General features: G+C 37.4%; 1 protein-coding gene across 1 annotated transcript in view; it reads left to right on the forward strand.

Moving 5' to 3' along the window:
- Positions 1–12,788, forward strand: part of LOC128744298 (RNA-binding protein asd-2-like) — a 162,346-nt gene extending 149,558 nt beyond the window's left edge. The window contains exons 7-9 of the mRNA XM_053841170.1: positions 12,238–12,339; positions 12,437–12,572; positions 12,680–12,788. Coding sequence (XP_053697145.1) covers positions 12,238–12,339; positions 12,437–12,572; positions 12,680–12,788 — 347 coding nt within the window. The remainder of the gene's footprint in view (positions 1–12,237; positions 12,340–12,436; positions 12,573–12,679) is intronic.
- Positions 12,789–19,031: the final 6,243 nt, after the last annotated feature.

A 19,031-nucleotide genomic window follows, 5' to 3' on the forward strand; every position in this document is an offset into this window, starting at 1 on the left:
AGGAAGGACAAAAACTTTATAAAATATTTGTAATGGCCTAATTTTACTTTATTCTGAGCCTCATAATTATTTTAACTAAACTAGAAAATTATCAAATACAATATTATTTTTTGTAGGCATATCCAGTTCGAAAATGGTCCAGATATTGATCCAAATTTTATATTTTTTGCACCATATCATTATCCAGGCCTTTACCTAATTTCTAAATCCTCCATTGACGCACAGATGATTTTATTGCAAAACCGGGTAATTTTGTAGGGCGGTTGGGCATCACAAAGTTTCACGAGGGTGAGGAAGTTGGCGTTCTTAACCATCAGAAGTGGCTGCTTCTTTTTACTCAGACGAGTCTGATTTTGTGACTACAGGATCCGGTTGAATTTTATTGGCCAGCGCGCTAAAGGTGTTTTGAAGCTTTGGTATATGCTTGATTAACGTGTTTAAACTATTTCTCATCTGAGTTTTGTCAAAACTTAAACTTACAGCAAAACTTTTTGCTGTATTTATATGAAAAATACAGGACGTTATTTGTCCATGAAAAAAATTTTGATTCCAACCATTTTTACGATGTTGCCTGTAGATAGTTAAGCAGGGATAACCACTTTAAATAGAGTTTGGAATATTAGCTTCGTAACTCAATTCGAAGTTCCAATATTACAGTTTCCTAAACGACATGAAAGAACATTAAATTATCTCGTGTTTGATCCATCCTTTTTTAGAATTCGAACACATAACAAAATGGCGGACATTGAAACATAAAAGTATGGTTTTTAAGCGCAAAAATTGACTTTAAACATTTCTAAAAAATTCAAAAATTACAATATCAAGAAAAGGATGGGTCAAACACTAGATAATTTTGTTGGCTTTCAAACAAAAAAAGAATCATAAGAATTGCTTGAGCCGTTCTTGAGATATTTATGGTACCGACTTTCAAAACCTGGTTTCGAGAAAAACGACGTTGAAGTTTTTACTCGTTGTTTAATCGCTCCAGACGTGCGCGATACAAATAGCTGTAACTTTGTCAATATTTGGAATTCATGCAAACGACTTCAAACACATATGGTCAAAATGTTAATCTTTCGAAATAATCAATAAAAAAAATTTAGGTTTTAAAAAATTAAAAAGGTACTATGCCCCCTTAACAGAAAAGGCAGTTAGTATCCCTCTTATCTTTCGATCCATCTTATTTTTTAATCAATGATGGTTAAAATTTTTGTACAATACTGAGAATAAATTAAGTTTATATTGTTTTAAGCATAAAATGACATATGTTAGCTAATTAGGAAGACTTTTTAGTTTCAAAACTAGAGGCTACAATGTACAAACACTATGAAGCAACTACGAAAAAGGATGAGTGATAGTTAGTTTTATCAATATAATTAAGTTTTCATTTAGGCTATAAATCAAGCCTACTTTCAATATCCCGTGCTTATAGATTAATTATAAACGGAGATACCATAGTGACAACAAGCAGTTTTATGGAATATACAACGGCGTGTTCGTTAGTGGTAGGCAATGATAGCTACCGCCAGTGATGTCTCGGAGCGCAAAACTAGGTCCATTCTAAAATCAATACTAGGTCCATTCAAGATCAAAAAAGGGGGTTAACATTTTTAAGGAATTTGAAGATTTTACTGGTTTTACTGAACTTTTAAATACCTAAATTGAAATTACACATATTTTAGCATCATTTTAAGAGTATTGTTTTATTTTAAACCAGAAGGGTTCCGGGTAGTAACAGTTTGAAAATACTCTATGGTGACTGCCAAAACGCTGAAAAACAGCTACTTTTAAATAAGCGGCAATAAAGTGGTTTTGGCTATAATTTTAATTTAATTTTAGTATATTTACGTTCAGAAATGATTAAAGATAAACATAAAAGCTAAATACAGTACAAAGACTTGATAATTATATCCTAAAATTCGTATTTAAAAATAGGTCCATTCAAGATCAGAATTCGACTAGGTCCATTTCAAAATCATTTACCCTACTATAGCCCCGATGCAAACTCAGCCATACAGTAAATTTCTGTGAACCCACCCAGCCGTGAGATTTTCTTCAGTAATTTAGCATTGGTCTATCCAATCGAACGCCGCTTGTAAATCGGTATCGGGCTAAACGTCATCGATCATTTAAAATTCCCATGTGTAGAACATAGTTTTCCCTCAAAGTGACAAATTTTGTGGAAGACTTTCAAATGGAATTTTATCAATAGATTTCGCAGCCATTTGTAAGCTCATAGGATAATTACGGGCCCAACGCAACGATCCTACTGACTCTAGCAACATCGCACAACCGAGACTAGAACATATGACTACGGGCACGTTAGACCAGCATCATACCTCGAAGCTAAATTAGAATTGAATTAGACTTGAAACTGGATGCGGACATGAAATTAAAAACGACGTTTTACTTAAAATGAGCATTAAATTTAGCATATGACTTATTCTCTCACATGATTTACCTCTTTTCGTTTTTTCTCTTTTCCAGTCCCGTTTTTTCACATTTTGTTCCAGTTTTATTCTTTTACAGTTTTTTTGTTTTTGATCTTGCTGATTCTTGCTTTTCTTTCAGTTTTTCCTCTTTTTATCATTTTTTCTTTCTTTTGCTGTCCCGTATTTCAGTGTTTATTGCTCCGTTTATTTTCGTTTTTGCAGCATTTTTTCATACTTTAAATCCTGTTCTACACTCCTTTTTTGATATTTACTTCCCCTTTTTGCGTCTTTTCAGTTCCCTTTTCATTTTTCGTTTTTACGATTCATTTTTCGCGCAGTTTTTCCTTTTTTTGTCCCGTTTATTCTGTTTTTGGCTCCCTTGTTTTCCTTTGCTCACCGAATTTCCTTTTTTATCGTCGGTTTTTCGCCTTTTCTCTCCCGCTTGGACAAACTACTATTTTCTCTTCGTTTTCTGCCTCAGTTTTTCGTTTTCTGTCCCATCTTTCTCTTTCACATGTCACATTTGACCTATTTTCTCCTATTTTCCTAATTTCCTCCATCGTGTTTTGATTTTCTCTCTCACAATTGTTTTGTCTTTTAAATTCACTGGTTTTCCGTTTTGTTTTCCCTCTTTTTATTTCACGATTTACCACCTTTTCTATCAATTTTTTTCTTTTTCAGTCCACTTTTTATTCCTTTCTCTTTCCCGATTTTGCCCGATTTTAGTTTTTTCTTGTCATTTTCAGTCACGTGTCGTCTTTTTTAAAGTATTTTCTATTTTTTTGAATCCGTTTGTTCCATTATTCCACCTATAATGTGCTCCTTATATTTTTCTTTTCCGCTCCCTTTTGTCTTCCGTTTTTCTCCCAATTTTCTTCTTTTTCTGTTCTTTATTCTCCTACACTCGTATTTTTTTCTTTTTCTTTTCCTCCTTTTTCATCCGGTTTTTTCTGTCCATTTTCTCGTTACTCAGTTTGCTTTTGCCAGCTTTATTTTTTTATATGTCTCATTTTTTCTCCCATTCTGTCACGTTTTTTCTTTCGGGTTTTCTTTTCAATCCTTTTACAAAAACTTTTAAAATGGTTTGCAATGGCCTTATCTGTGGGTTTTACAGCCTAAAGAACTCGAAAAAAGAATGTAGGGAGTGTTAATGCTTACAGCACGATACAAAAATGGAAGTACAAATAAGGCCATTACAAATATTTTTTAAAGTTTTTGTCTTTCCGATGCAGGACAACTTAAAGGGGAGACGGGCGAAAAAAAAACAAAGAGATTTTTTTTAATTACGCAAAAAAAAATTAAAATATTTAGGAATTTTTACTTGAAGTTTAATCGTGAAACCCGAATCTATTCTTGCTTTTCCAATACTTGATATTATTTTCCATGCAAAAATCTTCCAAAATAGAGTCAAAATCAAAAAAACTTTTTTGCCGATTTTCGGAAATTGGAAAATAATAACGTATAAGGTACCCCAAGGGCAAGTGGGAATACAGGGTTAGTGGGAACGGAGCTCATAACTCTCTTCAACTTCATTTTCTCCAACTGAACCTTTCTAGAAATGAGAGATACAACTGAAACGCATGTATTAAAATTATAGATTATTTATAACAGGCATTTCAAACACCAAAATTGGACTTTAAATTTGAGCGTTATTTTCAATTTGCGTTGTAAGTTTGACGCACCTTTCTAGAAATGATATTTTGGCCACAAGCTTTACGTTTTACGTACATGTACATGTTTTTCTGGCAGTAGATAAACATAACGAGTGTATTAACAAATTTCACCCGAAAACTAGTTGTTTAATTTGACAAATGGCATTAAAAAAATGGGTCGAAATAAGGTCGGCACTTCGAAGCACCCGGGGCAAGTGGGACCTATTAAAAATAAAGTGTTTCAGCACAAAACTTCCTGTCTTAATACATTTTTTAGATGTACTACCAAACATTTTCAGTTCAATTACATAATATTTATATCAGTAAAGCTTTAAAATAAAACCGAAAAGGACTAAACCAAGTGGCCCCAAAAAAGAAGCCCACATGCACAGCTTGTGAGGGAACAAACAGTTTGGTCACATTTTGGTTACACCTAAACGATGTTAATTATATTTGGAAAGGCAAATTTGACATAATTAAACAAATCTGCAACTGGAATTGAAACAATAAAGTGTTGTGATTATTATAGCGTAACTATCTCTTATGAGTAGCTCTACCGAATTGGGCATGGTAGAACAAACAGATCATAATCGTATTTTCGAGCTATTAAACAATGGTTAATGCTAAATTACGTCTCACAAGAATTGGATGCAACGACATATTCAACTACATGTCATTACAATAGTGCTTTGCACACAATCTGCGTTTTATATAAATTATAAAGTCGCCCTTGTGATCTGATTTTGTTGATGTACCCTTCGTTCAAACATTGTTGGTGAATATTGGTCCCACTTGCCCCGGTAAATGGGGCAAGTGGGACCCATCGCCATAATTTTGAAAATTCTCCTCCAGATTCCTTGCATGTAAATTGATAGGCCTTTTTCGTAATTATTCCTTCGAAGTGATACCACTGAAGAGTTTCTGTGCTGAGAGAATTTTGAAATAATCATAGGAATAGAAATAATCATAGGTATCATTCAACGGACGACAACCACCACACGAAACATCATTCCATTCGGGCTGGTAGTAAATGGCCAAACAATAAATTGTCGCAGAAGACCAAAATTATGTATGGCCCAATTACGAAAGTCCGAATCCTTATTTGACCGAATCACGAAAGGCCGAAGCCCTATTTGGCTGAGTCTCGAAAGGCACAGCATGAAAAGACTTATCCAATAAATAGCAGTTAACAAATAACTTTCACAACAAAATAGGCAACACAACTATTTACAAAAAAAAAAAAAAACAAAAAAAACCGCAACCCCGCAGAAAGCTTTTCTACTGACTAGTAGGGATTATCCCTTAGTTGATGCCAAAGGAGCGGTAGCGAGTAAGGACAACATATACCCAGCATTTGTGCAGGTTGAAGTCCGTGAATATTTTCGTCCAAATGTGATATTCGGTCATTCGTGTTTCGGCGATTTGTAATTCGATCTCCCAATCAACGACATATGAAAACCACGTGAAGCACTTTGTGAAACAAGCAAATCATTTTTATAAAATTTTTGTGCCGAATCGCACTTTTACCCACTAGCGGGGTAAAAGTGTGAATACTGTGGGGCAAAAGTGCGAAGCTCGAATCCACGGAATTAGCACAGCAGTAGCTAACAAAACCATATTATCTTCAATCTGCGGTATGTTTCGGTAAGAAAGATTATCAATTTGCACCTTTTCTATTTTGCGCTGGTGTATTGCAGCTTCCGTCAGATCGAAACTTCTCCAAACGTTTGTTTTTTGTTTCATCAGCGAAAAAACATTGTTTTCCTTCAGCCAACATCTGTAGAGTACACAGTTTTCTGCAGATCTTCCATTTCTAGTATCTGTAACATAGTGCCTAAAGTTGTATATAATTAGCTATACATTTTTGCCTCGTCCATGAATCGCAATTTTGCCCCATCCGCGAATCGCACTTTGACCCCGTTAGGCGCTTGACGGGGTTTGATTAAATTATGGAAAAGCGAAATATATTTTGTTCATTCTTTTCACCGTATTTTCAAAACAGATATGTGAGTGATGTATCGAGAAAAATCACATCAAAACCGCCCTAAAATAACATTTGCACATAACTCAGCAACCATGCTTCTTAAGCAACCAAAGTTTACGTTAGATTCAAGTTGTCAAATTAGTCACCCATCCATGCCAATGTGGTCAATTTACTCGGAACCACTGCACCGATAAATCTCGATTGCCCGGGTGAAAATTTTTTTTATAATGTTTAACACGTTTTGAACGTAGATACATTTCAAAAAACCCATTTTAAAAAGAATTCACCCGGAAAATCGAATCCGACCTGTGCTATTGGAAAACATTGATGATAGATTGAATAGTTTCGTCTCTAAGATTCCAAGAGCCAAAAATAAAGAATAAAACTCTGTTTATACTTATATTGCGGTATATATTTCGATCATTTTAGTACCCAGAGGTACCGTTTGCTCATTTAGAGGTTGTTTCGATTTACCAGGAAGAAAGATAAGTTAGGCACTGAAGGATACCGAATTTATCAAGCCACAGAATGCAATGATTAACTACGAGAGTACATATATTGACAGGATCCTTTGCACACAAAACAACAGCATAAAAATCCATGCAACCATATCATGAAAATATCCGTAAGAACCAAGAAAAACATATGCAATTCTGCAGAAATACGAGTCGGCAGTTAGCCACAAAAGGAGACATATTTTGCAACAACAAAGTATTCCTAAACAAATAGCTGCAGCTGATGTTTACATAGGATAAGCTTGCTTCAAATTAAATATGCGTTCGAATGACCACAACAAGCGTTACGCAGCAGCAATGAATTGAAGCAGAGATTAATTGACTAAAATTGTTTGCAAATTTTTCTGGTGATAAATGTTTAACGGATAATGTCGAAGCTTCTGCCATTTCGATTCGATTCCGTTGAACGCAGTAGAGGGCACAAGTTTCTGTCTTTTGAATTTTTATTTGTGCCTGATCTACTGAAGATGATCGACTGAACATTAGGAATTACTCTAAACCGGGTATTGTAATAGGTTGAAAGTTATCTCCGTAATACAATGACTAGACGTGAGACGGGATACGGGATTTTAATACGGGATCAATTGCCAAGGCACTCGAGCGCCCAGCGAGAAAGTGTGGGTTGGGGTCCCACTTGCCAATTAAACTACCCAATATATTTTTGGCCTCATATAGGAATTTCCCAGTTTCATCCAGTCTACCATTCTTCTCACCAAACGCTCCTTCACTTAAAAAAAATAGTTTGCGTTGGACCGCGACAGAGTCTGAGACAAGTAAAACAGAAATAACTACAAGGTGTACAGCCCTAAGGGTTGTACGAAAGGGTGACGGAGGACTATATCAGATCATTAGATCAAAAACTAATGTAAACTGCATTTCTGGCACATGTATGTTTATAAGAATCTGTGAGTGCCATTGGTTAAGTGAATGTTTAAAAGAGAAGAGTAAAATATTCAGATTCAATTCTTCATTGAATGCAATGGCGGCTTTGAAAATATGTGGACGGGGGTTCATAAGTACAACGCCTGCAACCATTGAGACATACAGATTTCTTTTAAAAATCACTTGTGTGCATCATAAGGGTTGAAATAGTAATGAATGACCAGCCCACAGATTATTGCATTAAATATGATTATGTGTAGCTTGACATGTTTCAATAATCTTACTTTAACTCGCTTGTGGCCATAAAAAGGGCCATTGGTTACAAATAACATTCGAATGTAATGAATCTCTCTTTTGACATGAATGGCAACAGGCACGTAAGTTAACGGTGTCGATTCACTGTCTTTTATTGCGAAAAGGTTTTACTAGTTTACTTTCACAGCTTACTGCTTGTTACATAGCAGAAAATATGGCACTTACGCAAAAATTTCTGTTTTATTTGTCTGAGAGTCCTTATCTTCCTACCACAAGGGTGAGGGTCTCAGGGTCTCAAACCATCATAAAATAAATGCATGCCTCCAAAAGCCCCCACGTGCCAAATTTGGTTCCATTTGCTTGATTAGTCCTCGAGTTATGAGAAAATTCGTGTTTCAATTGTAAGGAACCCCCCCCCTCCCTCTTAGAAGGGGAAGGAGTATTAGTACACCATGAAAAAATTCTTACGTCCAAAAACTCCACATGCCAAATTTGGTTCCTTTTGCTTGATTAGTTCTCTAAAGAGGGAAGGGGTCTCAATTCACCACAAAAAAAAATTCTTGCCTTCTGAAACCCCCAAATGCCACATTTGCTTCCATTTGCTTAATTAGTTCTCGAGTTTTGAGGAAATTTGTACTTCATTTGTACAGGGAACAGTAATGAAGAAGGATTTTTTGGGAATGGAGGGGAAAGAGTGGTAAGGAAGGGGGGGGGGGGGTAATAAGTAGCTACGCTTAACAAGTTGTCGTTGTGACTCCTATCTTTTGTCCAATGCTGGAAGGTGCATGGGTCGAACGAAGCACCAAGGCACAATTTGTGTCTAAAAATAGCCCAACCCATGTCGCTACGGTTAATAAGGGGGGTTGTGCAGACTTCTTTTGTCCAGCGCCTCTATGGTTCAAAGATACACAGATTGTTGTGGATTAAAATCCGGTTATAATCTCTGATTATAGCTTGGTTCGACCCATGCACCTTCCAGCATTGGACAAAAGATAGGAGTCACAACGACAACTTGTTAAGCGTAGCTATCTATTACCCCCCCCCCCTTCCCTTCCTTACCTCTCTTTCTCCTCCATTCCCAAAAAATCCTTCTTCATTACTTTCCCTTACCGTCCCTGCATCAATTGTAGAATCATCGTTTCAAAAAAAATACTGATAATAAAGCATTTACAACCTGCAGACGTTTTGTAAGTCGCAGAAAATGTTGCTCGTGACCAGAAAACTTATTTCCGTCATTTGTTGGTCGTCCGCAATGGCGAAAACTTCAACTTTTCCCTCGTTGCTTGTGTTATTATGGTATTAACTGGGCAAAAAAATATAATAAACTCTTCAATCGTTGTGTGGCCCTTAAAAGGGCCGATTATTTGATTATTATGATAATTCTAGCTTGCAAATAAACTTGCACTCATGCACATAACGTAATTCTCTTTTCGGTAAATTGAAGTACCGATAACCGCTAACCAGGCACGGCTTGTTGCAACGGACCAACCGGAAAGCCTCAGCAGCTATGCGATCGACGAAGCCGTTCGTGTATGGTCCTGAGTCACGATGAAATACCACTCCAAGTGGCCAGCTGCAAGTGACGTGGGATGCTTCTGGTCGTTTTGTTTTCGCGAGCAGCATATTTCCTGCTAATTCCAGAACTTCAGCAGTCAGATATTCCATCACGGCAACGAAATGAGTGCTCCAGCTCCAACACACGCTCAGCAGCCGATGAACACGACCGACCGGGAACTGCAAACGTGCACGAGTCGAGCGTAACTTTCGTTTGTCCTGGCAAACGATGTTGGCAGTAGCTCAGCTAGCGTTTGAATAATGCTGTTTGCCGGCTTACCACGTGTTATATACCAGAGCAAGCGACAAGAATCGGCCACACCTATTTTTCGTGGTCCTTCATTCTATCATCTACGTTAAATAAAATAGAGCATTTCAATTTCAGTCTGAACAAAAGAGCAAAGTTGCAAGTGAGCCGTTCGCTTTTTGCTGCCAAAGAAAAATTACGCTACGTATTATTACTGTAGCATTGGTGATGGATAAATTTGTGTTGCTAAAGAAAACTGAGTGAAAAGCCCTAAGTTCCAAGTTTCCTAGGTTTCATCAATTACCGAAAACCGTTCTTTGAAGAATGAACAAATTCTCAAATGAAGATGCAAAAGATGTTACTAATACTATTTCATTTTATTAAACCCATGGTTTAATTCATTTTGACGCTTGACCGAACGCATTTACTTGGTATATTTGTTGGCTGCTCCTTACCTTCCGAGACGGCCAACTCAACCAGCAGCAACAAGCGAACAGAAGCGCGAGAGGTGATCGGTTAGAATTATTTGATAAGAAGCGAACAATTAGAATCAATCGATTTAAATAGAATTCAAATTAGTGAACGAAAATTCCTCAAACATGTTTCGTCCTTAAAAGAACATTTTGTCGACGTGATATGTTGGAAATTCAAGCCTTATTTCCCGTTTTCTTGGGCAGCAACAAAACAGTTTGGATGTTCGTAAAGACATTTCTCTGAAATGAAAGACATTTCATCTTCAGCTCCAAGTGACGATAACTCTGGTCATTTTGTTGTTGCGAGCAGCATATTTCCTGCCAATTCCAGAACTTCAGCAGCCAGATATTCCATCACGACAGCGCAACGAGTGCTTCAGCTCCAACACACGCTCAGCATATTTTTCTTTCCTCAGCAGCCGATGGATACGACCGACCGAGAACTGCCGACGTGCACGACTGCGGCACCGCTCGTGTTGCCGTTGGATTTCTAGATGGACAAGGTTTCATTATTTCCAATTTTTTAATAGTGCGCACTTAAAAATCAATAGCTTTCTTTATTCGTGTAGATGCGTAGAAGATTTTCCGATCGATTGGTGCAAACATATTTTAAATCGATCGGGAAATCGCTAAGCTGTTAGCGCCCAAAATCTTTCATTTTCCTGAAAGACGCAGTCCTACGTCAAAAATTTATCAATTTGTGCGTACGTTGGCATCCATTAATTGATACAACCAATTTTCTGTAGCAAGTTTTGTAATTTTCGTATATATTTTTCTGCAGAAATTTAATTGTTTAATCGGGTAAATTCAACTGCATATAGAAATCGATGAAGGTTTCTTTTAGCATTCCTCTCAGCTTGGCCAATGGTGAGCTGAAATAAAATAAAACCAAAAATACAAAATCCTTCGTTAACAAAAAACAACGTCAACAACCGTATCCGTTACAACCAACAGTCACAAATGCAATTCTACTAAAATACGGAGTGGCACTTTGGCAGTCATCTACGAACCACGAAAGGAAAAATACTTTGAACGGAATGTTTTGTTTGTAAACAAAGTGTTCTCAAATAAACAGCTGCACTAACGTTTACATAGGATGAACCTATTTCAAATTAAATGTCTGTTTGAATAAACACAGACACAGAAACAACGATCTTAATCAGCAGTACGAAATCGATTGAAGAAGAGCAAAAATGTTTAAAATTGTTCGCAAGTTTTGTTGCTGACAAATGTTTAATTTAACAAAGACGAAGCTTCTGTCATTTCGATTGTGAACAAAGTACGGAACACAAGTTTCTGTCTTCTAATTTTTAATCGGTCGGCTTAATGTTGAGTTTATTTTACTTGGTTTTTTTTCTTGCTCAGGTGAAATGAGTCGTCATTGATATTGTACATTTCAAAAGCTGTTTTTTTGTTTGAAACAAAAATTCTGTTCATGAAAATATATTCGCTGTATTCAGATTGGCAAGAAGAATGCAGTGAATACATTTTTAAATACAGAACCCCTGTTTTGCGCCCAAAAACTGCTTCCGAAATTGGACTTTCCGACGAAAAGTTAATGACTGCTAGTTTCCCGTTAAAATGCCAATTTTACTCCCCTCATTTTAGCACGTCCCGTGCCACGATCTAGCTGTGCATGCTCAGTAATAAGGAAGAAAGTTTAGCACATTTTATCGCTTTATATTTTACACCCTCTGCGGGGAAAAAAACTCTTCGATAGGGTTGTCAGCCATTGAGCTTATGCAGTACATACCGCAGGACAGACCAGGAAGAAAACGACGTCGACTGACATTACAACGTGTGTAAGTTTTACGACATAATGGATGTTGCCCAACTGCTCGCGCCATTCGTGTAGTGCCAGGGGTGACCGGTCGGTGGAACCACTCTCAAACGGTGGACACCACTACGGTGGTGACAAGATGCTGATTTTATAATCCGCCCGTAAAGTTTGACCCTTTCGACCGAATGAGTGCGGCAAGGCGGACGGAAGGTTCTAAACTAACATTAACTAAGGAGTGCGGACATTTTTGGTTCTACTTCCCGGTTGCACCGATGGCGGTTCATTGTAGGACAGGAAAAATTTGTTCAATATTTAATACCATCCTTCTACGCTAGTAGCTTATTACTATTCGAGAAAGTTGTTCATCTTTGTGGCGGGTGGTTCAACCGGCAGTAGTTGCTCTAATTTCAATTCACGGAATTGTCTACAGCAGATGTTCGTTGTTGTTTTTTTCTTTTTACAGCCCTGCCAACTACAGACATCGAAGCTCAGACGTTGGCTTTTGTGGAATCTGCCAACGCTTTTCTGCACCCGGCGCTGCGAGGAGTTAAAACTGTGAGTTTAGGTAAGTTTTGTTACAAATAACCAATCCCTCCATTGAGCCGTCTCCGAAGGAGACGCTGGATGTTCTATTCAAACGGTCCCTCTTTTGATGTTTACAGCCAGGAAACGACCGCTGCTGGGCGGTCCCCGCTCCAGTATGAACCCAACCAAGCGTACCGTGATGACTCTGATTGCCCGCGCCCGGACGGCCCAGGCGATGCACGGAGGAAGCCGATCGGCGGCCCCCATCGGAGAGTGAGTGTCGATTGCTTTTCCGTTTTCAGTCCATTTACCACTTCCTGCTTCGCCGCTGCAATTATCTGCTAGCGATAAATATTCAGACCTGTTTTGTCTTTGGGCAGACCGATTCAGGTGATTACGTCACCGCTGATTCTGCAACCGCCGCTGGACCTGCTGCAGACCAACGGGACCGGTTCGATGCAGAAGGAAAACATCCTACAGGGTGCCTAAGCCGGGTAACCAACCAGTGGACGCCACCCCGGTGAATGAAGCGAGAGCGAGAACGAGAACGAGAGAAGATACAATTGGACAACCGATGGAACACCGCATTCAATGTGTGTTAGTAGGATAAACTGGAGGTAAGTTGGTTTTTCACAACATCGAGTGTAGAGAAATCTCAGGACCGAGAAGCTCACATCTAGGATTAAGCTTTCATACTTCGTCAGGGGAACGGTCAGAGCCTGGATAGAGTAAACTATTTGATAGCACAAAAGGTGTCCTTTTGAAAAGCTGTTGGCAACCGGTCTTTTTTTCTTTGCTCCGGCCGGCAGATGCAAAGTCAATTTGTTCAATGTGAAAAGAAGCAGCAGCACCTATAGACAGACTGAATCCGGTTTGCCGTCGGCCGGCCCCACAGCAGCGGCTGCATTTCAGCATTCCGAGGGTGACCACCAATCTAGCCACTTTACCGTAGGACGGAAAAGGCAAACAGAATGGATTGAGTGAAATATGCATGATGTCTTTTACGTTTCCTTTCGTTTCTTTCACTGCTCTGCTCGGTGCTCGATTCAAGAACGTGGGAACTTTTATGCAACTGTATAATAAGCCTGCATAAATGCTGAAAGCGAAAATTGAATCGTTCCCACAAAGAGCTTGCCCGTAGAGGCCAGCAACAGTGAGCCAGCTGATTATACACAGTTGAGAAAGAAGTTTTTTTCTCTCATTCTTGTGCTGTGCTGTGCGAGTGCTTTGGCTAAGTTTGTATGGTAATAAATCAAGATTGAAGGCAAGTTTTGCAGCCACTGGCTGGCAAGGTGCGTCCTGCTCAGACGGATGATTAATTAGAGGGTTAGCTTTGCATTGAGCAAACCGGTCTTCGGGATTGAATAATTGAAGGTTTCTTTCGCTTTATTGCGGAAACGGAAGCGTTAGTTTTCGGGAAAGTTTTCCCGGAGAATTTTTTGGCATAAAATTTTATATTTGCTGCGCAGCAGCAAATGCTAAATGGAACGGAACTGAAATTAGGGTGAAATTCTATAGATTTAACAGTAGAAGTTTTCCACAATTTCTTGTTCTTTATTTACAACTCTTAGAAACCACAAACGGAGAAGCCTGTTTTCCGTTTGTTCCATGCACACGACTGCACTAACTAAGGACGTCCAGAGCCGGGTCATTGTGTGCGATTGTCCGCTTCCGGAGGGGGAAAATAAAAATCGATTGTGCAGATTTATGTGCACAATTTATTCGATGCTTTATTCATGCTGTGCCTCACCGGACGGCCACCGGACCGGACCAGACCACCGCACCGGTCGGTAGTAGGTACGGTACATGCCAGGGTTGCTGCTTTCTTTCGATTTGTCAGCGGGGTGCATGCATGCACACAGACCTGCATCCGGCCAGTCGTCACGATGCGCCGTTCGTTCCCAGGATGGGGAAGCACAGTGCTGCTTTCTGCCGTCGAAGCCGGAAAAAATCATAAAATTGAATCGAAATTGGAACCCCCGGTCGAGACGGGTCTGCTGCTTGGCCATCGAGCGTGGAATTGTTATTCTGTGTGTTTTTCTTTCTTTCTGGCTTTCTTTTTGCATGCCACCCAGTGAGTGCAGTGAAAAGCAGCATCGATAAGGAAGCAGCATGCATTACTTACGAAATTGGAATTGTAAAGTTCTGCAGACGGAGAAAGCTATTCCCGGGAGGAGATGCTTGTGACGAGGAGTTATTGGTGTACAGTTATCATGCAGGGAAGAATGGAATTTCAATATGGGTTATTTGCCTTCTTTGCCGCTGGTTTATGGGCAAACTTTGAACGAGCTTAGAGAGAAAATAATTGGCTGTCATATAGAGTGGTGAGCTGTGCGTTTGAATATATTTGATTAAGGGAGCTTCCATTCAAATTGGATTTATTTGGTTTGCAAATATCAGTCCACTGAAGCATGAATAATTTTAAACTACTGAATAGTTCATGATGTAGGGCAATAATCAGTTTTACATTTGAGTAGACCTCCCACAAAATAACATCCAGAGGACACAAGGTATTTCCCAGCGTCAACACTAAAACGATCTTCACAACTGCACTGCACGTACATATTTCGATTACAACTTATAAACCTCTTCAGCGTGAAACTGCCCAGCGTGAAAATTACCTACAAGTAATTTGTAATGTTTAATTTACTGAACAAATCAGTTCAGTCATAGGCAAAACAAAATCAGAAAATGAAAAAAGCACCAAGCTGATAAAACACAAAATTAATTGGAACAAAATTATGAACATGTTTATAAAATAATATCAAGTATAAAACTGAAATTGAACTGACAAAAATATGAAACAAATTCGTCATAAAAGTTGGTAATACTTAGCAGGACAGTCTGCGGAAAAATATCAAGAAAAAAATTTGATGTTCTCCTGACAAGTCATCGAAACTGGTTCAAGAAGTAATACGAGACGATTTCCGATATTAGGCCTTTAAAAAGACAACCAATACAGTGTCGAAACATGAGGAGAATGTTGAACATTTCTTTCAGTTTCAAATCCTCTAAAATCTTAATGACTCGAAAAGCATAAGTGATAGCGATGAGTGATGCAATGATGATAGAAAAGTAATGGAACAATGGTGAATATACGATGAAATAATGACGACAAGCGGACAAAAAGGCGCCAAAATAGAAACAAAAAACAAAAAGAACGACACAAACCGACAAAAAGACATTATGAAAACGGCGAAAAAGCGACAAAACTTGCAAAACACGAAAAAAATAACAAAAGTCACAAAAAGACGCAGAAAAAAGGGGCGAAAATGCCAAATGCAGACGCCGGAAAACGACGGAAAGGTGGCAAAACGATCATGAAATAATTACATAGAAATGGAAAAAAGACGGCAAAAATAAGATGACGAAAAGATAACAAACAGACGACAAAAAGAAAATAAAGAGGTAACGAAAAGTCAGCGCAAAAAGACAAAAAACCTCAAAGATACGACGAAGACACGCTGGAAAAATGCCAAAAAAGGCTTCAAACACAAACACACCAAAAACGACGAAAAATATATAAACCTAACGGTGTAGAAAAAGCGAGCAAGCGACGATAAAAAAAAACCCGAATTAATCCACCTAGCGGTGTGATATAGCCTTTCTACTGCCACAATAATCATTATTTAATTTCTCAGGAACATCTATAATTAACTTAACTATATTTTTAAATATCCGTTCCGTATTCCTCAAAAATTTTATTTGCCATTAAAATTCACAACCTATTGCGTACAATAATTATATTTTCTTTCCTTGGGTGCAGAAATACTTGTAAGCGTCACTTATGTTACTTGATGAACACCTTATTTAGTTTTATAATATTTACGCGATTTATAGAAACATAATGTAAACACAAAAGATAATTTTTGCAGACTTGAATACATACATATAGAAAATAAGAAATTAACCCTCTAACGGGTCAACAGACGGCCTTAACTTTCGGGCTTCAGAGCCACATATGAAACTTGTTTTGAATTGACAATATGAAATATGTGTTCATAGCAGATATTTTGATACTTTGATATTAATACCATGCGTTCAAAAGTTAGCATCTTTGAAAAACAAGAGTTTTTGAACAACAACAATTTATGTTTTTATTATACTAATTTTGCTTTATTTCATCAAATTTCCCACGACTGACGTTCTCTAGCGAAAATTGCGCTTCTGTGCTTAAAATTATGGTGGCCCAACCATGACTACACATGTGGCCCGACCTTTACAATAAGCGCTTTTGTGGCATTTACTCCCTTTCCCCCTTACGTTCTAACTAGACGGGATTTTTCAATATCCTTCGAATAGAGCACAACATATTTAATAAATTTTCAATATTTATCCCGATAATTGCATTTCATGAATCATTTCTTGAAGAAAAGTTGACTGTACCTGCAAAACTTTTTTTTATTGATTCAATCAGTGACTTCAGTACGCGTGTTTTGAATATACGATTGAAACTCACAATATTGTGAAAAGTTAGCTGTCACAGTAAGAAGTTTTACATTGCTTATATATACGTATTACGAGTTACTAAAACTGAAAAAATCGTGGTGGTCCGACCATAACAGTGGCCCGACGATAATGGTATTACCCTATTTTTAATCCTATACACCACTACAGTAATGACCCGATTTTGTCACCCCCATGATGAATTTAGGGGTGACAAAAACGGGACAGTGACAAAATCGGGTATTTTTTCAATTTCTATGTTTTTGCAGATAACTTAGAACGAACTACATATATTTCATTCTGATCACTTTAAGGACATTTCGCACTTCCCTCTACCTCTCTGTGGACATTTGTCACCTGTTCACAGCAGTCCCTCAGGTATGAAAACACACGTTTTTTTATTTGCGCCGAAATGGTTCATTATAGTGGTAAAATTTGTTCATAGAAATTTCCTAGCGTAAAAAGCTCTTTCTTTTGGTATGAACGATTCTTTGATTAACCCCCCTAAAAGTAAGATAGAAAATTTATTTTTCAAGCAGTAAGAGATAGAGCAAAACAATGTTCTACAAAATTTTTGAGAAGATGATAATAAAGAACTTTGTCAAAGAAAGTGACCTTCTAGCTATTATAGTTGTGGAGATAAGAAACTACTTTTGTGAAAACTCCATGATAATCAACACAGTTCTTTTCACAGTGTTTTAACACATTTAACATGTTTCAAAATGATTTTCAAACTAAGCTTTTGATAAATCAAAAACGTGACAAAATCGGGTAAAAAACGTGACAAAATCGGGGGTGATAAAATCGGGTCAAAAACGTGACAAAATCGGGGGTGACAAAATCGGGGAGTGATAAAATCGGGGAGTGACAAAATCGGGTTACCACTGTATACCTATATGCTTAAATTAACTGCTTTTTTTCGCTTTTTGCTTTTGCTGTACAATTGTGAGTGTGAGTAGCAGCAAGTGAAGAAAATGACAATTGTAATCTGAAATCAAAGAAAAGAAAAAAATGAATCCCACTATTTAATATTTATTTGCAACAGATACGTAGTTCGCCTGCAGGTCGTGCTTCATCAGTGTCTTATTTCAAAGCGTATATGTATCTGTCGCGAATAAATATTAAATAGTGGAATTTAGTCGGTAAAAGTTTTTTCTTTTCTTTAATTTCAGAGTTCGTATTCCACTAAGAGGCTTCAAAAACTTTAGACAATTGACATGTTTCTTACTTTCCTTGAATTTCAATGCAAATGTAAAAATTGCAAATTGTCATCACATACATACACATTTACATACATACATACACACATACATACATACATACATACATACATACATACATACATACATACATACACACATACATACATACATACATACATACATACATACATAAATACATACATAAATACATACATACATACAGATCAGCAGTAATTTTCAAATAATAAAATGTGTGATGTTTTTTATTGAATTAATGTTTATATGTTACAAAAATATGTTTTAAATACTTTTTTCACATTTCTTTATGTAACTTTCAAACTATAAGCCCAATCGTTCTGAAATTTGGAAGTTAACCCTCTAACGGGCAACACCGTAAAAACGATGCGATCAAGCTAATGACTATTCTGTCATGAAAATACACACAAAAAAACCTTAAGTTCTGATTTTCATGCAAAAATAATTATCTGCAAGAGCGCCAGGTAAGAAAATGTCCAATTTCTCTTTTTCTTTTTTCATGCCTAACGCTCTGCCCAGATATTTTTTCAATTCAAATATATTACAAAATTAAAATAATACATGAAATTTACTCATAGAAAAATTTTTTAGGTCAATCATTTTGTTTTAGATGTCGTTTTCCTTCAAAAGTAAAAAAGGGAATATTCGCCCAATAATTATTTTCAGAATTTTTTGAAATTTTTGTTTTTGAAAGATGATAACTTTAGAACGCATGGTCAGAATGTTATGATATTAGTATCAAAATGTCAAGAAATCTGTTCTGAACACATTTTGCATATTGCCAATTAAAAACAAATTTCGTATGCGGCTCTGGAGCTCCAAAAGCGAAGGCCGTCTACAGACGGTCTTACCCGTTAGAGGGTTAAGGGTTTGCAAGGCTCTTCTTTTATATGCAATCAATTTTGTTCAAATTGGCTAAGGGACCTATGAGATAATGAAGTCCCATATTTTTCGTATTTTTATACATAACTTTTGAACTAAAAGTCCGATCAGTATGAAATTCAATAGCGACCTATGGGACACCTAGACCTTTCATTTGACACTAAGA

Source organism: Sabethes cyaneus, chromosome 3, assembly GCF_943734655.1.
Source record: "Sabethes cyaneus chromosome 3, idSabCyanKW18_F2, whole genome shotgun sequence".
NCBI classification, from domain to species: Eukaryota; Metazoa; Arthropoda; class Insecta; order Diptera; family Culicidae; genus Sabethes; species Sabethes cyaneus.